This window comes from Chiloscyllium plagiosum, unplaced genomic scaffold (genome assembly GCF_037043375.1).
Source record: "Chiloscyllium plagiosum isolate Xiang-an unplaced genomic scaffold, Cpla_swu_hap1 HiC_scaffold_13, whole genome shotgun sequence".
NCBI classification, from domain to species: Eukaryota; Metazoa; Chordata; class Chondrichthyes; order Orectolobiformes; family Hemiscylliidae; genus Chiloscyllium; species Chiloscyllium plagiosum.
Genome location: NW_028270151.1, coordinates 81709801 through 81736007, shown reverse-complemented (window position 1 = coordinate 81736007; position 26207 = coordinate 81709801). Strand labels below are relative to the sequence as shown.

Sequence of the window (26207 nt, the reverse complement as noted above, 5' to 3'; positions counted from 1 at the left end):
CACTGCTCAGGGACTCACTCCCCTCATACTGCTCTGGGACACACTCCCCTCACACTGCTCCGGTACTCACTGCCCTCACACTGCTCCGGTACTCACTCCCCTCACACTGCTCTGGGACACACTCCCCTCACACTGCTCCGTGACACACTCCCCTCACACTGCTCAGGGACACACTCCCCTCACACTGCTCCTGGACACACTCCCCTCACACTGCTCGGGTCACACTCCCCTCACACTTCTCCGGGACACACACCCCTCACACTGCTCCGGGACACAGTCCCCTCACACTGCTCCGGGACTCACTCCCCTCACACTGCTCCGGGACACACTCCCCTCACGCTGTTCCGGTACTCACTTCCCTCACACTGCTCCGGGACACACTCCCCTCACACTGCTCTGGGACACACACCCCTCACACTTCCCCGGGACACATACCCCTCACACTTCTCCAGGACACACTCCCCTCTTACTGCTACAGGACTCACTCCCCTCACGCTGGTCTGGGACACACTCCCCTCATACTGCTCCGGGACTCACTCCCCTCACACTGCTCAGGGACTCACTCCCCTCACACTGCTCCGGGACACACTCCCCTCACACTGCTCAGGGACTCACTCCCCTCACACTGCTCCGGGACACTCTCCCCTCACACTGCTCCGGGACACACTCCCCTCACACTGCTCCGGGACTCACTCCCCTCACACTGCTCGGGACACACACCCCTCACACTGCTCCGGTACTCACTGCCCTCACACTGCTCCTGGACACACTCCCCTCACACTGCTCGGGTCACACTCCCCTCACACTTCTCCGGGACACACACCCCTCACACTGCTCCGGGACACAGTCCCCTCACACTGCTCCGGGACTCACTCCCCTCACACTGCTCCGGGACACACTCCCCTCACGCTGTTCCGGTACTCACTTCCCTCACACTGCTCCGGGACACACTCCCCTCACACTGCTCTGGGACACACACCCCTCACACTTCCCCGGGACACACACCCCTCACACTTCTCCAGGACACACTCCCCTCTTACTGCTACAGGACTCACTCCCCTCACGCTGGTCTGGGACACACTCCCCTCATACTGCTCCGGGACTCACTCCCCTCACACTGCTCCAGGACACACTCCCCTCACACTGCTCGGGACACACTCCCCTCACACTGCTCCGGGAGAAACTCCCCTCACACTGCTCCAGGACACATTCCCCTCACACTGCTCCGGGACACACACCCCTCACACTGCTCTGGGACTCACTCCCCTCACACTGCTCTGGGACACACTCCCCTCACACTGCTCAAAGACTCACTCCCCTCACACTGCTCCAGGACACATTCCCCTCACACTGCTCCGGGACACACACCCCTCACACTGCTCTGGGACTCACTCCCCTCACACTGCTCTGGGACACACTCCCCTCACACTGCTCAAAGACTCACTCCCCTCACACTGCTCCAGGACACACTCCTCTCACACTGCTCGGGACACACTCCCCTCACACTGCTCCGGGACACACTCCCCTCACACTGCTCTGGGACACACACCCCTCACACTTCTCCGGGACACACACCCCTCACACTGCTCCAGGACACACTCCCCTCTTACTGCTCCAGGACTCACTCCCCTCACGCTGCTCTGGGACACACTCCCCTCACACTGCTCCGGTACTCACTCCCCTCACACTGCTCCAGGACACACTCCCCTCACACTGCTCAGGACACACTCCCCTCACACTGCTCCGGGACTCACTCCCCTCACACTGCTCTGGGACACACTCCTCTCACACTGCTCTGGGACTCACTCCCCTCACACTGCTCTGGGACATACTCCCCTCACACTGCTCAGGGACTCACTCCCCTCATACTGCTCTGGGACACACTCCCCTCACACTGCTCCAGGACACACTCCCCTCACTCTGCTCGGGACACACTCCCCTCACCTGTGTGGGGAGTGTGATCCGGAACAGTGTGTGGTGAGTGTGTCGCGGAACAGTGTGTGGGGAGTGTGTCGCGGAACAGTGTGTGGGGAGTGTGTCCCAGAGCAGTGTGTGGGGAGTGTGTCCCGGAACATTGTGAGGGGAGTGTGTCGCGGAACACTCCCCACACACTGCTCCGGGACACACTCCCCACACACTGCTCCGGGACACACTCCCCACACACTGCTCTGGGACTCACTCCCCTCACACTGCTCCAGGACCCACTCCCCTCACACTCCGCCAGCATTTGCTGCCCACGCTTGCTGCTGCTCTAGGATTTATATCCGGGGCTAAGGGGATAGAAAAGAAAAATAAGACAGAAGAAAACAAAAAGAAAGATAAGGAACAGCCGGGGCAGAAGGCCTCTGTCAGGAGCATCTTTCTGCCATCATCTTGCCAATACTCCTTTTTTTACTGCTTTAATTATCGAATATGATGTTGTATAGCTGATACAATTAACACATTTTATGAAACTAAAACACTCTAAACAAACAATTCCAAATGCCCACTATATTTTATTTCATCCCCACATATCAGTAAAACATGCCATCCAGCTAACTGGGCCCCTACTTCCCACTTGTGTCCTGACAAATATACAGCTCTCATGTTCCCTGCAGTACAGCAATGACCTCACTCCAAATGTAACACCTTCACAGTGAAGTGCTTTGATTCATTGCATTTGCAAAATGTGCTATAGCAAATCAAGTTTTGTTTTAACCGTCGAATAAATTCCACTTTCAGTTGTTCTCTCATCATTTGTCCTCTTGCACTCTGATCGCTTTGGAGAGTGAGAGGTGATCACCAGGCAGTGGTAGGGTTGCCAACCCTGGTTTATTTGCCAGACCAAGGTCAGCACCGTTAGTCCAGGGATGTTCAATCTGTCCTGTACTTCCAAAGTTTAAGAGGGGGAGCGAAAAATGAGAGATTCACTATCAGTTGTTGCTTGCACAACAGACAGTCGATAGCACATTTGGACTGACAAACACAGAGAGGTAAAACTATTTTAGATTTCAGTCTACTTTACTGTTAAGGCTGTTCTAATGGCATGCCTTCTCACAGTTTGGACCTTTGTTTTGACCAGTCACCAGTATATCTTGCAAATTAATTTAGATAAGTTGGCTTAGTCACTACCTTTTAACAAGCAACGCCACACCATCTGGTGCCAGTGATCGTTTTGCGACTGAACTCTTCCTTCTGAGTTGGAAAGTTTTGATTTCAAACTGACTGCTGGAGACTTTGGGATTGTTTGTTCTACGTATGTAAAAACTGTGTACAAAATCAAACTGCTCTCATGACTATGCCTGTATGTAAAGATATTTTTTATGAATAAAGTATATATTTAAATTTTTTTGAAAAGCCTCCACAGACTTGAGCACAAAGTCTAGGCTAAAACTCGATGTGATACTTGGGGAGCTCTAAGATGTCGTTCAGATGCAAATTTTCAACTGTCTGTCATCTCAGAGCTGGTTAAAAAAAAAAATTCCCATGGCACAATCTTGAATAAGAGCAGATGAGATTTTCCCAGGTGTCCATATCAACATTTAACCCTTAACCAAGGCCCCAAGAAAAAGCAGATTCAAAAACAGAAATTGCTGGAAAAACTCAGCAGGTGTGGAGGGAAAGCAGAGTTAATGTTTCAGGTCCAGTGACCCTTCTTCAGAAATAAAACAGATTGCGTGGTAATATTTTTTTCACTGTTTACAAGAGCTTGTTATGGACTTTTGTTTGCCATTTCTCCCACAGTAGACAGGGCACACCTAGACAGGAGGGAAAATACAGGGATACAAGTCTTTCTTTCTTTAAACATTTTATTTATTTATTTTATTAATTCCAACTCACTTTTTCCATTTCGTGTTTCTCTTAAACTTATCCTTGCGTGGAGTCTTGCATGGACAAGAGGTGAGTAACTCACCTTAGAATTCCTTGCCTCTGATTGGCTCTTGGAGCCTTAATATTTACATGGCTAGCCCAGTTCAGTTTCTGGTCAATGGCTATCCCCAGCGTGTTGATCGTGCTGGTTGAATGTCAAGCGGAGATTGTCTCTTGTTGGGCATGGTCATTGCCTGCCACTTTTGTGGTACAAAGTTACTAGCCACTTATCAGCCCAAGCCTGAATATTATCTGAGTCTGACTGCAGGTAGGCATGGACTATGCTTCAAGTGGTGTCGAACATTGTGCAATCAGCAGTAAGCATCCCCACTTCTGACCTTATGCTGAAGGGAAGGATATTGATGAATTTTATATGTTTGACAAAATGTTAGAGTTTTTTTTTGAGGACATAATGTGTAGAATGGAGCAGATTAGATTCCCAAAGGATCTTGGAATTATGTTGTCTTCTGAAGAAAGGTGATGTACAGTTATCATCCCAGACTGTACTCTTGGACATGTCAGATTTCAAACTGAAATAATGGCATGACAGACCAGACATTTTATTGTTTGCAATTTGGTTCCTGTGCTAGTCAGTCACTAAACACATTCAGACAGGTTTATGAATGACCCCTCTGAAAGTCAAATGGTATCATCGGCTCATATTGGTGACTGACTTGCTCCAATGTCTCTCAATAGCTTTATTGGTTTACTTCCTTGTTTGGAAGAATAAGGAATCAAAATGTTTTGAAATAAAATAACCAGCAGTACCAGAAGTCTGATTCTCTTTATCAATATTCAAACAAGATTGTGTTTGACTGTCCTGAGCCACTTCCCCTCCCCTGTATCATTGCTGCAGTTTTATTACCCAGTCTCTTTCCTGATACAATCATTTCTGAGGAATCTGAAGGTGTTCCTATCACTGCAATATGTTTCCCATTACAACCAGCGATTGGCTTTAGTGTGTCCCATTTTATTTAAATGAAAGAATACTATTTTCATCATCCCATTTCATGTTCTAGCCTTTCTCTTTTCTTATTTTCTGTCCACCTACCTGCTCCATAAAACTAGTACCCTTTTCGTCCTCGGATTTTCTATTCTTCCAATGCCTTCGTTATTTTCCACATGACTGTCAGCTATGTGTCACCGCATGTATGAAATAGAGTAGGTGTTTGCGAGAACGGCTGCTTCTCAATCTCTGATCATTGACACTCTTCTATTTAAAGTCTGAAATGTTACCAGAATATGATTTTGGAATTCTTCCATATTCATGACTTACCTCGTGTTCTCAATTTTTCTCAGTGATCAAAACCTCTAATCTCATTTTCTTCCTTTGTTTTTCCTTGCGCATTCTACACATGTCTGATCAGCTTTCTATCTTAGAGCCCTACATTTAAATTAGGGTTAAATAAGCAGCTGAAAATGGTTGGCTGGAAGACACACCCTATGGAATTCCTGCAGAGATGTCCCAGGACCGAGATGACTGGTCTCCAACAATCACAACGCTTTTCCTTTGTACAATATGACTCCAACCAGTGAAGAGTTTTCCTCTGATTCCCTTTCACTTCGGTTTTTCCAGGCTTACTTGACACCATGGGCAAGTTCATGAGTGTGAATACTGTTCTTTTGATAGTTTCATGAGCTGCAGATTATTCTTCTATCAAACCAGCATACATGCATTGCTCTACCTGTCAGGACACATTGTAGCATTAAGTATCAAACTCTTTTTGGCCCCTTCATCATCCTTGTTTCAAATGAGGAGAAATATTTTTCAGGTCCGTTCTCTCTGAATTTAGTCACTAAATGTAGAATTATTGGTAAATCAATTCCTGCATTCAATCCAGGATCATCCTCTGTGCTACTATCCTCTCTTTCTTGCTTTACCGTAAGCATATCTTTAATCATGTGTGACGCATGTCTGATTGCATCACCTCCTTAGAGTTTAATATCTTTAAGTCAATTTCCCTTTGCATTTCTCTTTGTTTGTCCTTCTCCTCTCATTCCAATTGAAACTCTATTTACTACCAGTTCACTTTTCATTTCTCTCTTTTTCTTTCTCTTCTCTTTCCGATCCATTTTTCCCTCTCTTTGTTTTTCAATTCACATTTTTTCATTCCTCTTTCTCTCTCTCTCTTTTCTCTAACTTAAGTCCTTTTATTTCTCTTTCTCTCTCCAAGTCAAGTTTCATTAATTTCTAACTGAACCTTCGCTGTTCCGGCAGAGGCATACCAATTTTAGATTTCCCCTCTTTTTTCTTTAAGTCCTGGGTGATGACTATAAGCATCTCATCCTTACAAAATTCTACTTTTAACCGTACCTCCAAATTATCTGCTAGCCTTTTCAGTGTGGCTTTCATCTGAGATTTCAAATAAGCCATTGTTATAATTTCTCCCCTCAGAAAATTCCCAGCAACAGTCAAAGCGATTTTGAAATTCCAAACCATGTAATAAACTTCAAAACAGCTTCTGTTTTTCTGTCCACTGCCTTTGCACAGGATAGAATCAGAAAGCCATACAGCATAGAAACAGACCCTTTGATGCAGCCAGTCCACTCCAACCATTTCCCAAACTAAACTAGTCCCACCTGCCTACGCTTGGCTCATAGTCCTCCAAACCTTTCCTATTCATGTACCTAACCAAAGGTCTTGTAAATGTTGTAAATGGGCCAGCATTCACCACTTCATCTGACAGTTCATTCCACATACTCTCTGTGTAAAAAGATTGCCCCTTTTTAAATCTTTCTCCTCTCACCTTAAAAATATGAGTTTATAAACCTCAAAAGGTCAACCCTCAACTTCCTATGTGCCAATGAAAAAATTTCCCAGTCTTTTTTTTATATCTCAAATCCTCCATTCCCTGCAACATCCTGGTAAATATTTTCTGAACCCTGTCCAGTTTAATAATATCCTTCCTATAACAGAGTGATCAGAACTGCACACAGTACTCCAGAAGAGGCCTCACTAAAGTCCTGTACATCCTCAATATGACATCCCGACTCCCACACTCAAAGATCTGAGCATTGAAGGCACATGTGCTAAGCGCCTTCTTAACTACCCTGTCTACCCATGACACAAATACCAATATCTCTAATGATTCCCAGATCCCTCTTCAATTTTTTCCTGGAAAACCCCATTTTGTTGTTGTCCCAGTTGATGATAGTATTGGACAAGTCAGATTCCTGACTCAAGTTTTATTTTATACAATTTGTTTACTGTGCTGGTCAGACTCTGACCATATTCACACAAGGTTTTCAATGTACTTTCAACAGAAGAAACTAAATCTATGACAAAAAAAAGAAAAAAACGCACATGACCGATGTGCTTTTCAATGTCTCTCCCCAAGACAGACAGAGAGACGAACTTATTAACCTTTCTCTAACTTTGACTACCTTGAGGCCAACCTAAGACTTCTTTCTAGCTCTGATGCACTGAAGACTCCCACAAACTAAACTGCCCTTCTTCTAGTATGGATGGTTTCTCCTCAACTCAACCTGCTTTGGCCCCTGGAGCTCTGTCTTTTTTGAAGGTTATGAAAACTCAACTAAACAGGAAGCAGCAATTATCTCACTAGCTTGACAAGTCATTTTACTTAAATTGCATGATTTCTTGGAAATGCTGTCTTTAGTTCATTGTGCCAAATGACTTTTTTGACCCTCCATTAAAAAGCACATTAATCTTTCACAGAACTGAAATCCATTTACCTCTACTTTACAATCCATTTTCTCAAATCAATTTATAAACTTCCTTTGTAATATCATTGGAGTTTTGAAACATACAAGATTCTGAGTGATACTGGCAAGGTAGATGCTGTTTTATTGCCTCACCTCATAGGGTCATCTTAAATGAGGATACACTATTTCAGAATAAGAGGTCTACCATTGAAGATCAAGATAAAGAGCAACTTATTCTCTCAGAAAGCCATTAATCTTTGGAATTCTCTATCCTTATGAGCAGTGGAGACTGGGTCATGGAATATGTTGAAGCCTGATTTAGATTTAGATTTTTGAGAAGATTTGTAGCTCAGGTTGATAATAAGTATGTAAGTTAGCTTGCTGAGCTGGATGGATTGTTTTCAGACGTTTCTCCACCATACTAGGTATCATCCTCAGTGGGAGTCTCTGGTGAAGTGCTGGTGGTATGTCCCACCTCTCTATTTGTAGGTTTTGGTTTTTTAAGGTAGGTTATGTCATTTCCAGTTACTTTTTTCAAGGGAAGGTAGATAGGATCTAAATTGATGCGTTTATTGCTGGAGGTCTGGTTAGAATGCCATGCCTCTAAGAATTCTCGTGTGTGTCTTTGTTTCGCCTGTCCTGGAATGTATGCGTTGTCCCAGTCAAAGTGGTGTCCTTCACTGTATGTATAGAAGTTAGTGATAGTGGGTTGTGACTTTTGGTGGCTAGTTGGTGTTCATGTATCACTAGTTTTTGTTAATACAGACCAGAATTCCATCAATAGACACAGCGATTTAGACCCTATCTACCTTCCCTTGAAAACATGAACCGCAAATGACATCACCCACCTTAAGAAACCAAAACTTATAAATGGAGAGGCGAGACATACCACCAGCGCTTCACTGGAGACTCTCACTGATGATGTTACCTAGTCATGGTGATGAAACATCTGAAAACAAACTTTCCAGCTCAGCGAGCTAACTTACATACTTAGATTTAGATTTTTAATTGACAAGGGGAAGAAGGGTTATGGGATGTCAGCAGGCATTAAAGCTAAGTCCACCACCAGATCAGCTACCAGCTCTTCCATTAATGGAGCCAAGGGGTCTCTCCTGACCAATAATCTCAGTTTAATGTCTCACTTTTGAAAAAAGAATCGCCGACAGGACAATGTATTGTCAGTATTAGCTCCAAGGAGTCAATCTGATTTACATTCCCAAATCAGGGACTTGAACCTTTCTGGCTGAAAACATCTACGAGGAGAAAGTGAGGACTGCAGATGCTGGAGATCAGAGCTGAAAATGTATTGCTGGAAAAGCGCAGCAGGTCAGGCAGCATCCAAGGAGCAGGATAATCGACGTTTCGGGCATGAGCCCTTCTTCAGGAATGAGGAAAGTGTGTCCAGCAGGCTAAGATAAAAGGTAGGGAGGAGGGACTTGGGGGAGGGGCGTTGGAAATGCGATAGGTGGAAGGAGGTTAAGGTGAGGGTGATAGGTTGGAGTGGGGGTGGGGGTGGAGAGGTCAGGAAGAAGATTGCAGGTTAGGAAGATGGCTGAAAACATACCAACTACAGCAAGTGTAAGCCATTCGGTCCTTTGAGTCTGCCCTAGCATTCAATATAATAATGGCTGGCCATCAGACTCATTACCCTACTCCTACTATTTACCCAGACCCATTTGATCCCTTTAGACCCAGGAACTAGACCTAACTCCTTCTTGAAAGGATTCGATACTTGGCCTCAGCCACTTTCTCTGCCAGAAAATTCCATTGGGTCCCCACTCTTGGATTGGAGAAATTTCTCCTCATTGTAGTCCTAAATGGTCTAACCACGATTATGACCCCCTTGTTTAAGACTCCCCAGTCATAAGGAATAAATTTTCTGCATTTACATTGGCTAGTCATAGAGTCATAGAGATATACAGTATGGAAGCAGACGCTTCAGTCCAACTCGTCCATGCTGACCAGATATCTGAGCTAAGTTTAGTCCCATTTGCCAGCACTTTGTCCATGTCCCTCCAAACCCTTCCTAGTCATGTATCCATCCAGATGCCTTTTAAATATTGTAATTGTACCAGCCTAAAAAGCCACTTAGCTGCTCTCCATGCTGTGAACTCTCCCACACAGGTTTCTTCAAGGTCAGCTGTGAATTTCACTGTTTGTTAATTTTTCTTAGAATGAACTCTGATGTCCAGACATACTTGAAAGCAAACAGCAGAGGCAGTAGCTGTGCAGATTCACTGCTGGGTCAGACAGCAGTGTGGGTTTCTTTCTCCATTTGAATCACTTCCCATGTGGTCACCACCACTGCCTTTGTCAGTCTTAGTCCTTTTCTAAAGTTGTGATCATTTTTTTCCCCAGAGTTCCAAAACAATGCAACAGCTTGCAAAACAGTAATGTCTGCTCCTAGAATTTAAGGAAATCAGCTCCAACACTGAAAATACATCAAGAAAGGAGTTCTTACAACTACAACTTTTTTCCCATCCTCCATCTTAGTCCTGTTAGGATTTTATAGATTTCTGTGCAAACCACTCTCATTCCTCTAAATACCAGTGAATATAATCTAAGCGAAACCCATTCATTCTTCAGTCCTGCCATCATATGACTTAGTCTGGTAAATCTTCGTTGCTCTTCCTCAGAACATCTTTTCTCAGATAAGGAGACACAGTATTGCACGTTTGGTCTCACCAAGGCCCTGTACAATTGCAGCAAGACATCCGTGCTCCTGTAGTTGAATTATCTCGCTATGAAGTCCATTTGGTGTCTTCACCACCTGCTGCGCCTGCATGCTTACTTTCAGCGACTGATGGACAATGAACTGGACTGATGGGTCGTATTGCACCTCACCCCTTTCAAAATCTTCTGATAAACATCTGCTTTCCAGTCTTTGCTACCAAAGTGGATAAACTCACATTTATGCACATTATATTACATCTGCCAGACATAAGCCTACTCACTCAACTTGTCCAAATCACACTGAAGCATCTTGGCAGCTCACTCACAGTCAACCCTCCCACCCAGCTTCATGGCACCTGCCAACTTGGTGACATGACAGTTAGTTCCTTCATCTAAATCATTATACGTCGTGAATAGCTGGGGTCCAAGCACTGGGCTCTATGGTACTCCACTGCCACTTGGAAAAAGACCTTCTGTTTGTTTCTAAAAACCAATACTCTATCCATGTCAGTACACTACCCCCGATCAGGTGCACTTTAGTTTTGCATGATAATTTTATTTGCTTATCTTTCTTTGGAAGGAAGACTGCTACCAATTGAGCTGAAAAATGTGTTGCTGGAAAAGCGCAGCAGGTCAGGCAGCATCCAAGGAGCAGGAGAATTGATGTTTCGGGCATAAGCCCTTATTTCAGCTCTGATCTCCAGCATCTGCAGTCCTCACTTTCTCCCTGCTACCAATTGAACCAAGATAACAATTATCCTGGATTTTCAGCAGATGTCCACAATGCAGAAATAAGAGTAAGCCATTCAGCTCCTCATTTTGATCCTGGTCAATCTGTGTCTTAACTCCATTTGCCCAATTCCTTTCCACTCTCACCGTGCTCCAACATCACTTGTCTCAGTGTTGAAATTTGTAAATTCCATGAATTCCAAAGAGTTTTGAGTAACATTCAGAGAAAGCAATTCAAAACAGAAGTCACAGAAACTTCTGTCATGAACTAAGTTGCAGTTTGATTATCCCAAAGTTTCCCACTGTTAATAAGTATCTATTTACCGATGAACATTTTACTGTGAATTTGCAGCTTATTCTATTTGAGAGCAATGAATAAATGCTGAGCATACGATTTTGAGGTGAAATACCATAGATTGTTCTGCTCTTACAGTGTTTACTTCAAATCATCCAGATTACTCCAAGAAATCCAGTGAATTGTCATAAAACACATTCCCCATACGACAGCACGATAAGTCTTTGTGCACTAGAGTGATCACCCTGTATTGTAGAATCCAATGTGTAACTGTTTGTAAGTTAGGTGTTTCACTGCTCAATTCATAACTAAAAATTGCAGTGACCTTGTTTTACATTAAAGTCGCAATCAGATACCTCAAAGTGGTTTTGTGTGTGTGTGTGTGCAAGTGTATGTTTATGTTTGTGTGTGTGCGTGTGTGTGCATGCACGTGTCTGTGTCTCTGTGTGTAGCCCCCTTTTAACTTGTGAGTCATTCAATTTAAAAATAACCAGCAGTCAGGCGATAAACAGGAGAGTAAGGTTCATTAGAAAACTATGACTATGCATTTCGTAAGTAAAAATAATAAAGTTGGTAACTAAATGCAAATAAAAACAAAATACAGTTAAAGATAAAAAATGCATACAGGGATGAAGTTCAATTCAATCCTCTGGGATGTCATTGCAGACCTAGTATTTGCCATTGATGTGCTGGTTATCTGGAAGAAAGAGTTGAAGTTGAAGACTTAGGTATTCGAATGGTTAGATTTTGCCCTTGTAGATGGACATAAGAGGCAGAGCAGCTTCTGGGAGTTTGTGAAGACCCTTTTTCTTTATTGGTTCTGCAAGCACAATGCTTTAATAGTGCCTAGCTTCTTTTACAGCAGAAAAGAGAGGATTTCTGGGAGTCTTCCTCTGATCAAACTCTCACAAGCTGTTTGTAGTTAGATCAGCTAACAGCAGTGGCTTCTGCACAAAATGGCTATGGACAGTCAAACTTATACACAGCTCAAAACATAAAATGGCTGCTGTTCTCCCACTATTAACATTCTGGGGATCATCATTGACTAAGAATGAACTAGACTTGCCATGTAAATGCCATGGCTACAAGGGTAGTTGAGAGGTTAGGAATACCACAGCGAGTAACTCACCTCCTTACTCCCCAAAGTCTGCCCACCATCTACAAGGCACAAGTCAGGACCAGGATGGAACACATTACATTTGCCTGGATGAGTACACACCAACAAGGCTTTCAAAGGCCAGGCAACATCAAGGATGAAGCAGGCCACTTGACTAGCACTACATCGACCACCTTCAAAATTTATTCCTTTCACTATCAAGGCACAGTTGCAGCAGTATGTACCCTACACAAGATGCACTGCAGAAACTGTCAGCTGCAATAATCCAAATGTGCAAACTCTACCACCTAAATATTATTGGGGGGAGGGAGCGAAGATTATTGGAAACGTTGCCATCTGCAAGTTCCTCTCCAAGCCATACACCTAGGAAATTTATCATTGTTCCTTCAGTGTCACTGGGTCAAAATCCTGAAACAGCCCTGTGGAAATACTTAAACCAAATGAACTGCATGGTATGGAAGGTGCTAGCTATGAAGAGAGATTGAGTAGGTTAGGTTTGTTTTCATTAGGAAAAGGTGATTGAGGGGGACCTGATTGAAGTTTACAAAATCATGAAGGGTATAGACCGGGTAAATAGCGATAAGTTTTTTCCCAGGGTGAAGGATCCAATAACGAGAGGTCACGCTTTCAAGGTGAGAGGTGAAAAGTTGAAGGGGGATACACGCGGCAAGTACTTTATGCAGAGGGTGGTGGGCATCTGGAACGTGTTGCCAGCAGAGGTAGTAGAAGCAGGCATGGTAGATTCATTTAAGATGCATCTGGACAGATGGGAAGCAAAGGGATACAGATGCTAAGGAATTGGGCGACAGGTTTAGACAGTAGATTTGGATCGGCTCAGGTTTGGAGAGCCGAAGGGCCTGATCCTGGGCTGTAAATTTTCTTTGTTCTCTTTGTTTGTTGCAGCAGTTCAGGGAGGTAGCTCATTACCAGCTTCTCTCAGGCAATTCAAGATGGGCAATAAATGATGGCCCAGCTAGCAACACCCACAATCCCATGAACAAATTTGAAAGAAAGCTAACTTCCAAATCATGTTTCTGTATTAGAGATTGCGTTAACCCAGGTCTGGAGAATGTTGATAACATAGAGAGTAGCAAGGAAGTTCAGAGGTTGGGAAGGGAAAGATTAGAAACTGAAGATGAAGGAATAATCAAGGAACAAGCAAGAGAGCTCCTTATATGACCTCATATCTATGACAGATTGAAAACACTTGCTCAGGAGAAAACAAATCTCGAACCAACAGTATATTCCACTATTTAAACTAAAATTGTGCAACACGCTCAACTACACAGGATTCCAAAGTCCCGCGTTTGCTTTTTTATTCGAGTTACTTGTTCCAGCATTTCACAAACAGGAAAATGGTTACTTATACAAATTCTTGACCTTGAGATTCATTCCCACTGTTGTTTGCAAATTTGCTGCCTCCTGATCCAAACAATGCTTGATCACTTTAACATCGAGCTCTTTTCCCATTCTGTGGGCTTGGGCATCATTTTAAATGTAACTCTCACTCTGCTTGTCTCTCTCTGCAGATAAGGGGAACCTCAGATTCTCTTGGTCCACACTTATTCAGCAACAAGGTGGAATGGGAGTGACAGTCGTGCAGATTTTCTCTCTATTTCTAACTTTGATGGGCGTAGTCCTTACAACTGTTTCCATACGGTCCAGTGAGTGGAGGATCTCCAGCACATCAACCACTATCATTACTGTCACTTGGATCTACGATGGACTCTGGAAGGCATGTACTCAAAATGCTATGGGGATAGTACAGTGTATTTACTACAGTTCTCTGCTCGCCTTGCACCGTAAGTGGCAGATTCTTCTGAATTTCTGGTCGTAGTAATTAAAAGTGAAACATTCAAGACAAGTTGATATCCATTTGTTATTGACCAGACCAGACTCCCTCAAAATAATTTACAAAGGTAACCCAGACACCAGCTTTTTCTTATTTTTAAGGCAAAAGTAAAATGCCTTGTTCCGGAGGCAATTCGACCAATCAAACTACTCAACATTAAGCTAAAACACAATTCATTCCAACATTGACATTAAAATGCAAACAACAAAAAAAAGCTTAGAATAACTTAACTGTATTGGAAACCCTAACAGAATAATAGACACAGTAACAATTACTAATTAACTGTTCCAATATAGAAACATACCTATCAGAAAGATGTTGTGAAACTTGAAAGGGTTCAGAAAAGATTTATAAGGATGTTGCTAGGGTTGCAGGATTTGAGCTATAGGGAGAGGCTGAACAGGCTGGGGCTGTTTTCCCTGGAGCGTCGGAGGCTGAGAGGTGACCTTATAGAGGTTTACAAAATTATGAGGGGCATGGATAGGGTAAAGAGGCAAAGTCTTTTTCCTGGGGTCGGGGAATCCAGAACTAGAGGGCATAGATTTAGGGTGAGAGGGGAAGGATATAAAAGAGACCTAAGGGACAACTTTTTCACGCAGAGGGCGATACATGTATGGAACGAGCTGCCAGAGGAAGTGGTGGAGGCAGGTACAATTGCGACATTTAGAGGCATTTGGATGGGTATATGAATAGGAAGGGGTTGGAGGGATATGGGCTGGGTGCTGGCAGGTGGGAACTAGATTGAGTTGGGATATCTGGTCGGCATGGACGAGTTGGACCGCAGGGTCTGTGTCCATGCTGTACATCTCTATGACTCTATACCCTTTGGCAAAAAAGAAAGTTCGGAAAAATAGATTAGTCTCACAGGTAGCCCAGTAGCAGAGAGAAACTCTAGCTTCCAGCTGTAACTGAGTGAGCGGGGAAAGATAATTTCTACTTAGAGTCATAGAGATGTACCGCACGGAAACAACCCCTCAGTCCAACTTGTCCACGCCGATCAGATATTCTAACCTAATCTAGTCCCATTTGCCAGCACTTGGCCCATATCCCGCTAAACCCTTCCTATTCATAAACCCATCCAGATGTCTTTTAAATGCTCTAATTGTACCAGCCTCTACTAATTCCTCTGACAGCACATTTCATACACATACCACCCTCTGTGTCCCTTAGGTCTCTTTTAAATTTCTCCCCTCTCACCCTAAACCTATGCCCTTTTGTTATGAACTTCCCCATCCCAGGGAAAAGACTTTTTCTATTTATCATATGCATGCACTGTCATGATTTTATAAATCTGTATACGGTCACCCCTCAGCCTCTGACCCTCCAGGAAAAACAGCCCCAGCCTATTAAGCCTCTCCTCATGGCTCAAACCCTCCAACCTGGCAACATCCCTGTACTTCTCTAAGCCCATCATAATAACTGCTTAAAGCTAAAACTAAAAACTAAAAAAAAACAGAAATCCTGGTCAATGAGAGCTGGCCACACCCATCCAAGCTGCTTCTATTGTTCCAATTTTTATAAAAACCCAAGGCTTCACAAGCTGTTTACTGTAGTGGTTTTGGCAGATTGCTCAGCACTTCTGCCTTACAATCTCACGTCAGAAAAATAAAGATAAAATAACCTCTTAAAGCCACAGCATCGTTACACATTTCAAAATAAAAGTAATGTGCAAGGATATGGGGATAAAGAAGGAGATTGTCAATAGTAATGATCCTTATTTAAGGAGCTAGTGCCAGTACGATGGGCCAAACAATCTCCTCTGCACTTTTATGAATTCCCAAACAAATCCCTTCCTGACTCCTAGAAACCTTCTAATGATGTTGCTATTGCTGACAGCAGAACTGGCTGGAAATCCCTCAGAGTTTTTCATGCCCTTTTAGTGTAGCTCCACTGGGAAGTGGGGTCGGAGACTGGGTATAAAGGCCATATTTTCTGCAGTTCTATCAGAATTTCAGGCAGGATCTGTCACGTACACAATCCTGATGCCAGGGGTAACTATTGACTTACAGAGATGAAGCCCAACTCTTCACCGACAAAATGGTTCTCTGGGGATTTTCTCTGAGGATTTTGCAGAGTCAAATCCAAATCAATAACCAGTATTCAGTGAAAACTACATATTAGTGGCAATATGCTCCAGTTGGAGGCATGTAATTAAGCTGATGGCTTTCACTTCTTTCAGGAAGAATGCTAAGTGTTGTGGTTAAGGTAATATTGTTTGCCTCACCACAGTAAGTTCTAAGAAATTATGGAGGGGGTAGACTTTGGCACTTTTAACATCCTGTAAACGTCCCCTTGTGAATAACCAATTTTACTATAAATGGTGCATGCACTCACCCTAATCATCATAGATATTCACTCCATCACTCGGGATTTGGAACACCATTATTTTTGATAATAGTGCCAATGGAATTCTGTCCCTAGTATCAAATAGCAAGACTTTTTAGCTTCCGGTATGTAGTAATCCCTAATGGATCATATTGACATTAACAATGGTTCTTTACTTTGGTTGCAACAGGAGCTGCCTCAGGGCTTTACGCAGAATTGGAGACTGGACATAAAGTGCAGTGAGGCTACCAGGGCCTGTCAGCATTGGGCGACAATCCTTTGATCGCAATCACTGCAGAAATGAGAGTTCAGCAAATGCAGTCATCGAATCATGCAGCATGGAAACAGACCCTTCGGTCCAAACCATCTATGCTGACCAGGTTTCCCAAAACAAACTAGTCCCATTTGCCTGCATTTGGCCCATATCCCTCTAACCCTTTCCCAATCATGTACCTGTCCAAATGTCTTTTAAATGCTTTAGCTGCACCAGCCTCCAATACTTCCTCTGGCAGTTCATTCTTTACATGCACCACACTCTGTGTGAAAACGTTACCCCTCAGGTGCCTTCTAAATCTTGCCCCTCTAACCTTAAAATTATGCCCTCTTGATTTGAATTCTCCCACCCTAGGGAAAATCCCTTTGCTATTTACCTTACCAATGTGGCTCATGACACCCCTCGATCTCCTACACTCAAGGAAAAGAAGTCTCAACCTCTCCAGTTTCTCCTTATAACTCAAACCCTTTAGGCCCAACAACATCACTGCCCATTCTGGGCAGTCATTTAACACATCCTGGGTTTCAGCAGATTTCTTTTACGTTCATCAGGATTTGCATGGTGACTGTCTGGGGTTGTTTTAAAATGCAAAATGCAAAGGTCTAAAGGTGAAATGCAGGGCTTGGCTCACAGACAGTTCCTAACACTTGCCAGGAATGAGAGAAGAGAGAAGAAGGAGAGGCCATCATGGAAGCCTGGGGAAAGGTATTAGGATTTAATGAAATCAGTTCTCAACGCAGTAGAACACAGGTCTAACCCCAGAGGACAATCTGTTTCAGGGATGATTAGAGACACTCCTTCAAACGTCATTAATCCGAGTGCAATTGAACCCAATGCTATTAACTTTGGAAAATAAAAACACTTAATTCTTCTTAACACTGGGATTGTTTATTCCTTACATTTCACAAGCAGAGAACAGATGAATTAATTTTCACTGAGTCCTTCCTCTGTGTAATCAAAGATTGTACAGCAAAAGTAAAAGAGACTAAGTAGAGACTAACAAAACAAACATGGGAAGGTTGAGTAATATTAACAGTTAGAGTGCAGTGAAGTTGGGAGTAATTAATAAGGCACGGTGATGTGGTCACATGGTTAAGTGGTACTGCCAAAGGAAGTGATACTTATCCAAGGAGCAGGAGAGATTACATAGGAGTGGTTCTGATGGAAGACTATGTCAAGTCACTATTCAGTGTTAATCTTCAGTGATGAACAATCCTTTAATTGTTCGTCCTCTTTCTTGTTAAAGCACTGATATCAAAGTAACCCTTATCTCAATATCATCACTGTATTATAAATGATCTTCAACAACAGCAATCAATTCTGTCTATTTGCACAGGGCAAAGGCCTGTTTGTTGAAAGTGCCTCTCACCTTTGCCCGCTGGCTGGTTTAGATCTCTGTTCAATGTCGAGAATGTGGTGCTGAAAAGCACAGCAGGATTCCTGATGAAGGGCTTAAGCCTAAAACCTCAATTCTCCTGCTTCTTGGATGCTGCCTGACCTGTTGTGCTTTTCCAGCACCACACTCTCGACTCTGATCTCCAGCATCTGCAGTTCTCACTTCCTCCATCTTTGTTCTGTGCTAAATAACTAGAAATTTCATGATCTGAGCTAGAAACATTGAATAAATGAGATGGCAAGCAATTAACATATCAATTAATTAGGTGGAAGACCATAAGATATATGAGCAAAATTAGGCCATTGAGTTTGCACCACCATTCAATCATGGCCGACTTAGTTCTCAACCCCATTCTCCTGTCTTCTGCTGGTAATCCTTGATCCCCTCACCAATCAAGAACCTATCTATGTCGGTCTTCAGTGACTAGACTTCCACAGCCTTCTGTAGCAATGAGCTCCACAGATTAACCATGCCCTGGCGGAAGAAATCCCTCCTCATCTCATTTCTAAAGGGCCGCCCCTTCACCCCGTGTCTGTGCTCGCAAGTCCTAGTCTCTCTTTGTAGTGAAAACATCTCCATTTCCACTTTGTCCAGCCCTCCCAGTATTCTGTAAGTTTTAATCAGATTTTCCTTCTAAACTCCATTGAGTACAGACCCAGAGACCTCAAATGCTCCTCATTTAACAAGCCCTTCATCCCCGGGATCATTCTTGTAAACCTCCTCTCCAACCCTTCCAGTGCCAGCACTTCCTTCCTTACATACGGAGTTCAAAATGTTCACAATATTCCAAATGTACTTTGACCAGAGCCTTATACAGTCTCAGCAGTACATCTCTGCTTTTGTATTCTAGCTCTCGTGAGGTGAACGCAAACATTGCATTTGCCTTCCGAACTGCTAACTGACCCTACATGTTAACCTTAAGAGAATTCTGAACAAGGACTCCCAAGTCCATTTGTGCTTTAGTTTTCCAAAGTCTTTCCCCATTTAGAAAACAGTCTATGCCCTATTCTTTGTACCAAAGCGCATAACTTCATTCTTTCCCATTTGTACTCCATCTGCCACTTCTTTACCCACTCTCATAGCCTGTCAGATTGACAGAATAATTGTCCAAGTTATTAAATTAGCAGATTCAACTCCCGCTTCATTGGCAGAAATTGAAGTCCTGATTTTAACGTCTGTTGCAAATAGTTTGGGGTGGATATTCCACGTGGTCTTCAGACTGAAATGGGGGCCAGACACCCACACTGTTTTTAAAGATTTTAATTTTGAATTAAAAATGGTCCTTAAGGCCAGGTTAGACACCTAAATTGGCCTTTGCCAATTGTGTGGAACGTTGGCCATGCCTGATTCTTCCTCCCTCTGCACATGAGGCTACCATGGTGGGGAATTGGAAGGATGGTTAACAGGTGTTATTTTAGCACCAGTCTGCCTCCACTTGGGTCCTGACAAGCACTAGAAATCAAGCCAAATTGAGAGGAGGTTAGGTAACTACCCGGTTCTCCGTAGTGAAAGGCTCTGGGATTCAACGTGAACAGGTCCTGTCAATCAATCACATCAGCCTGGCCAACAGGTCTACCTCACTATTGGGCAGGAGTCAGAGGCCACCAGTGGGGACCGAAGGAATGGCACCTAACAGTCAGTTATGTGAACAGGGCAGCAATGTCAGAGCAGCAATGACAGGGTGTCATGGTCAGAGCTTGGGGAAGGAGGCCTGGGATACAGGGGCCTCATGGGTTTCCATTGCAAGCCAATTCCTGTTCCTTCCAGCCAACACAAAACAAAAACGTTTTCCATATGATTTATTTTACTGGGCCTTTTCTCTCCCCAGATTCCTTTGCCGACAGTTTTGCCTTTCCTTCAATCAACTTCTAATCCATACCCAGGCATATCCTAGCCCCTGACAGCTTGCTCAATTATTATTCACTTGAACCTTTGCCATCACTGCACCGGTATAGGGCTTCCCTCAGCCCATTCAGGCAGCTACCTGCTCAAAGAAGTCAAAGGCAACAGCTAGACAGACTCCTGAATCTACTGGATGCTGTTTATGTAGATTGTTAATGTACAGGTAACTATGGCATTACCAGTCCCATGAGGTTGTGTGGAATGGATGAACATCAATTGTTGCTTTCTCTGTTTGACCACCTTTTTATTTCAGATAGAAATTACCTTCTTATAGTTTTCCAGTCCTCCAATGAATCTTTTGTAATAATTGTTAGTGCTCCGCAAAACCTCTCCTGAGCCCCTCTCAACACTTGGGAGGTATATGCAACCCATGCCAAGGGATTTGATCATAGTGAGCTAATGTAGCCAGTCTAGGACTTGCATCACATTTACAATGAAGTGGTTAATTTGATTTGGGATATCTTTGTCTCGAGAGGGCACGTTGCTCAACTCTCTCACTTGCGGGATATTGACATTCAGAATATGTACGATTTTGTGCGCAGCCTCAGATTCGATTTTGCCTGTTACCTTTTGTGATTTTCTCCCTTACTGTTATACAACTGAATTTCCTTCAGCTGTTATACTTAGCTTCAAATGTTATATTTTTCTTTTCAGACTTCTCTTTTGCCACAGTGAAGACACTGCTAACATGGTTGAGCATTTTTTTCTATCCATCTCATACATCCCTGCACCATTGTTCTTGCAAAGCTTTGATACATAATTTTCACTCTTTCTTACTTTGAACTCCTTTCCCAGATCCTTCAAGGGTCACGTTTGTTTGGTCTAAAGTTTTAGGAATTGGAAATATATTTATTCTTATCTGACAGACTAAATGTCATCTCGATGAATATTTACTATTTAGCTCCAGTTGTTCAACAACTTCATACAATCTATTCACTTTATCCAGCCACTGATTCTAGTCCTGGTGTTGTTAATAGGCAAGGGAGGCTGAGTTGGTGCTGCTTCAAGAAGATTAACACCACCCAGGACAAAGCAGCCAACTTGATTGGCACCCCATTCATGACCTTCAACATTCACTCCCTGCACCATTGCAAACATGGGAGTCATTGGGCACCATCTAAAGGATTAGATTAGATTATTTACAGTGTGGAAACAGGCCCTTCGGCCCAACAAGTCCACACTGACCCTCCGAAGAGCAACCCACCCAGACCCATTCCCCTACATTTACCCCTCCACCTAACACTACGGGCAATTTAGCATGGCCAATTCACATAACTGATTCACCTAATTGATTGCAGCAACTCATCAAGGTTACTTTAACAGCACCTTCCAAACCCACAAGGGCAGCAGATGCAGGGGACCACCACCAGCTGCACATTTCCTTCCAAGTTAACCACCATCCTGACATGGAATTATAATCGCTGTCCCTTCACTGGTTTGAAACACTGGAACTCCCTTCCTCATAGAATTGTTGGGAACACCTCCACCACTGACCACCCCCCGCCCACCCACCCTCCCATCAAGTACATTGGTTCAAGAAGTCAGCTCACCAGTACCATCTCAAAGGCAATTACAGATAGGCAATAAATGCTGGCCTAGCCAGAGATGCACGTGTTCCATGAATACATCAAACAAAACTTCATGATGCTGCATCATGCAAACTGAAATGATAGGGAAAATCAGCATCACTTCATACCATTGCCAGTGTGTTTCGCAAAAGTCCACTACCATCAACCAAAAATTATTCTGGTTGATGATCAATGGTGACAACCCCAAAAATGGCACTTTGGCTGTCAAAGGTTGAGAAGGTACGAATTCTTCGAAATCTTATCTACTTACCCCATCTTCTTCAGTGGGTTCTTTTAGAATTAGACTTGCCTGGCCTTGGGGTATATAACTGGAGTCTTTGAGTCCCACAGCATGGGGAATGAAATCATTCAATACTTGTCATTTCTAAAGAATGGTGTGAATTCCATTTCCTAAATGCTGTTTAGGGTGCTCGTTTGTAGCCTTGCTAACAGGAAGCACCATGCCATGCTCTATAGCAATTGGAATTCCTGGTTATATCTTCAGAACAAAGAGTCCCAATGGGGAAATTGTAAGAAGCAGTCCACATCCAGGCTTGGCAACTACAAGTGATGCAGATAGCAGAATTTCAGGCACACTTAGCAGGCCATTATCTGCAGAATGACATGTTCTGGGACATGGGAAATTCTGAAGTTCGGGTGTATGTCATGTTAAAGGGGCGAAATGTGGAAACTGCATAGGGAAACAGACTTTTGCAACACATGGAGAGATTGTTCGAAAACACATCAATGAAGGATGAGGAATTATGGGAAATCCACCCGGTGACCGATCAGGCTCTGACCAATGCACCTCAGAAAAGAATCAGATTCATTGTTAATGACAATCACAGGCCACATCACTTGTCTGAAAACAAGTGGACCAACCCAGCTAATCTCCTATAGAGACAAGCACATCTTCAATTGCTATCACATCGGCAAAGATGGAATTTGAAAGTGCTCCTCCTTCTTTTATTACTTCTAATTTTCTTGCCTTTCCTCTGTTCGATTCTTACCATCGAGATTTCAGTTTCAATGACCGCCTCTAGCACTTTGCCCAAGTAAGCCGATATCTGTAAGGCAGCTAAATTTCTGAGTCGAAAAGTGTGGTGCTGGAAAAGCACAGCAGGTCAGGCAGCATCCGAGGAGCTGGAGAGTCGACGTTTCATCAGGAATCTAAATATCTGATTCAGCCCAGTGCTATCTCCACCTAGTGGCCAAACATACACATATGTGCAGAAGGAGGTCCATCATGGCTGTAAGGAGCTCATTCTGGGGTACTGCAATTTCAGTGTTCCCATGACCTCTCCAGTCATGAAGTCAGAAAACCCAGCACATACGAGAGATAGAACATAGAACCTTTTCATTGTTCTGGCAAGGTACCACAACTTAGAAAATATTCACTAACTTGCCCACTGGGAGATTAAATCATGATTAGAATAGATTCCCCTACAGTTTGGAAACAGGCCCTTCAGCCCAACAAGTCCACACTGACCTTCCAAAGAATAACCCACCCAGACCCATTTCCCTCTGACTAATGCACCTAACACTATGGGCTATTTAGCTTGGCCAATTTAACTGGCCTGCACATGTTTGGACTGTGGGAGGAAACCAGAGTACCCAGAAGAAACCCATGCAGGCACAGGGAGAATGTGCAAACTCCACACAGACAGTCACCCAAGGTTGGGATTGAACCTGGATCCCTGGCACTGTGAGGCAGCAGTGCTAATCATTGAGCCATCGTGCCGATCTCACTGCTTACACTTCCAGTTTTGGAAGAGCAAGATCTATGTATAATTGCTTGTTGGTGCAGAACTTGAGTATTGCTGAAAGCATGACATACTGTTGAAACCTTTCATCTTGCACTCATCAGGACAGATACGCTAGAATAGCAAATTTCAAAGGGAACAACAATTTATGTCACATTGTTATTCCTTTTAAAATTTGGTACTCATGTGATTGTGTGTCAGTGTCAGACAAATTGCTTTGACAACTCGTCATTTTTTTATTGCGAAAAGCTGTTTAAAGTTTGTCTATTTGAGGAATTCCCCAAAATCAAATCCTTCTTTTTCACTTTTCCACCCGATGCGCATCCCAGGTTTGACCAAGTGGAATCTGTTTGGCTTCAGCCCAGCCATTTACTTCATCCTCCAATTCCAATGTGACCTATATTAATGCAGGAATAACATTGTCACTTTCTCCAACAGCCACTTCTTTGCAAAAGAGGCGACTAATCTCTAAACTTTTCACACAACTATGATTGGATTAAATCTACCCAAACTCTTCAGCTAGATAGAATAGGTGACTGATTTTAGCAAGAAAATTGGTAGTCTCCCTGCTGGATCTAAACTCGATCCCACTGAATAAAATCTGAATCCATTGGTCCATCAGCTCGAATATTAGAGATTTTCAGTTGTTTAACTATTGGCAGGCTTTTTCCCAATGTTTCTGTGTTATTTTTAAAATTCATCTCCTGATTGCCAATCATTGCAACATACTTGTGAGATCAAAATATCTCTTCATTCAACCTTCCTGCATTTTTGATAATAATCCTTTCTCAAAGTGAATCATCTGCTCACCCTGCAGTATCACTCTCAATGTCGAGTTTCACTGAAAGTCCCCTGTAGTATAGATACTGTAGATCAATATCTTGTCAAATATTAACTGAACTTCACTGTCTGACTCAAGAGTTCCAATATGGTGAAACTAATAAGAACATTTCTCTCAGAGTATCTTTTTGAACAATGAGTCAATGCACAACATTTGGGTTTCAACTCATTGCACAAAATTTATGAAGAGTAACAAAAATCTCAGTTGAAAGCCAAAACATTGTTTCAAACAAATGTTTGATTGTCCTGATCCACAGCTTATTGCTTCATCTGAATGTCAATTCAAATATTTTCTTTCACATTGCAATCAATAACTGTGCAATATTAACAGCTATGTATAAATATACCACTGTGTCAGTCTTTTTTGCTGTTTTTTTTTAAATGTGCATATAATTGTAGAATCAATACCATTATTCTGCCCTAGAAACTCCATACCTGAGTAATTAACACATCCACCCCAGGTCACACCCGGTTATTACCGTTTACGTGCCACCTTATCATTTTATGGTCTTTGAGCAAGAGAGCGAAGGTTGAGTTGCCTTTATGAAGCACGCAGAGTGACAGGGTGACAGAGACGGAAAGAGCACCTAAACTTGAAGTGAGAGGTTTCCCAGTGCTCAAGCTCGCAACGAGAGGAGCTTCTTTATTCCTGTTCTTTGTGGTTTCCATCTTGGGAGAAGTAACACACCGTAACACAGATTGACTATGGCAGCAGCTATTGAGATTACTGGTTTCCTGATGGGGGTGGCAGGGTGGATGCTGACTGGATCCACATTGGCGAACAATTATTGGAAGATTTCTACAGTTTTTGGAAGTGTGATCACAAGCTCCAGGTTATACGAAAATTTGTGGAAAAGCTGTGCCCAAGATAGTACTGGCGTCTTCAACTGCCGAATGTTTGAGACCATGCTTGGTCTATCCTGTAAGTGCTTCACTTTTACTAATAACAGTAGAATTTCTTTTTAAACACTTTGATATGTTACATGTTGAAAGTCTTGGTAGATGACCACCTAACTGTTGTATGAATGGCTACCAGTCAAAGAGATTGTTTTAAAACTTTTTTTTAAATCACTCTATCTTCGTGGCTTGGTCTCAATGTGTAACTGAGTGTTAGTTAGTAATTTTAACTGAACAGTATCTCCCTAGCCAAAAAAGACTAGCCACCAGCGTTTTAAAAAGTAGTAGATTAATAATTGCGCAAGAGTGTTCTTTCATCCAATCGACTTCCTTTTAAATTAGGATTGAACTGTTGCAGAATCTTTCTTTAAATTTTCAATCTTCTTTTCTTTAAAAATTGATTGGCATTTTAATACTGACAAGCGACATTGGTCAATGTCAATTCAAGAAAATCCTTCTATATTTTGTTTAACATGAAGTGATGCCTATTATTTAAACTGATATGGCTAAAGGAATGAGGATAAGAAAGGCTTACATTTGTACCATCACTGAAAGTTTGCACTTTCTCCTTATTCATCTGAAGGTAATTCCATGCTTTTTCATTGAAATTAGGTTTGTATTAATAATATGCATGTAGATTTGTGTTGTAGGATAGTGTTTATTTTAACTGAATTTAATGTGTGAATCAACAGGTTACAGGAAATGGGACTAGATTAATATTGGATATCTGGTTGGCACCCAAAGGATCTGTTTCTGTCCTGCAGAACTCTATGACTCCATGACTATGACTCTATAAATGCTGATCTGTGTGAATACAGTTTAAACTTCGAATCATCATCTGGCACAATTGGTACTGTAATACAAGTAAATGCCAGCAGGCTAAATTCTTAGGAAAATGTTTTGTTTATCGCTCTCAGTTAAACCCTTTCTAAAGCAGTGACGTTCTGAAATTTGTAGCTTGGAACAAACGCTTATGTCAATTGCGATGACCGTTAGCTTTATTAGATTAACTTCTCCAGCAACTTAGTAATGATGGCAATATTTTGCACCTCTGAGCAAAG

General features: G+C 42.9%; 1 protein-coding gene across 3 annotated transcripts in view; it reads left to right on the top strand.

Moving 5' to 3' along the window:
• The first annotated feature begins 2834 nt into the window (after positions 1–2834).
• LOC122555730 (claudin-15-like) overlaps positions 2835–26207 on the top strand; it is a 45629-nt gene continuing 22256 nt past the window's right edge. The window contains exons 1-2 of one of the 3 annotated variants that reach the window (XM_087993850.1): positions 2835–2972; positions 13859–14131. In XM_087993850.1, the coding sequence (XP_087849976.1) occupies positions 13912–14131 (220 nt within the window). In that variant the 5' untranslated portion in view covers positions 2835–2972; positions 13859–13911. Of the gene's footprint in view, positions 2973–3031; positions 3236–13858; positions 14132–24637; positions 25172–26207 lie in introns of those variants that run through there. The other 2 variants (XM_087993851.1, XM_043701788.2) reach the window with 2 other exon arrangements.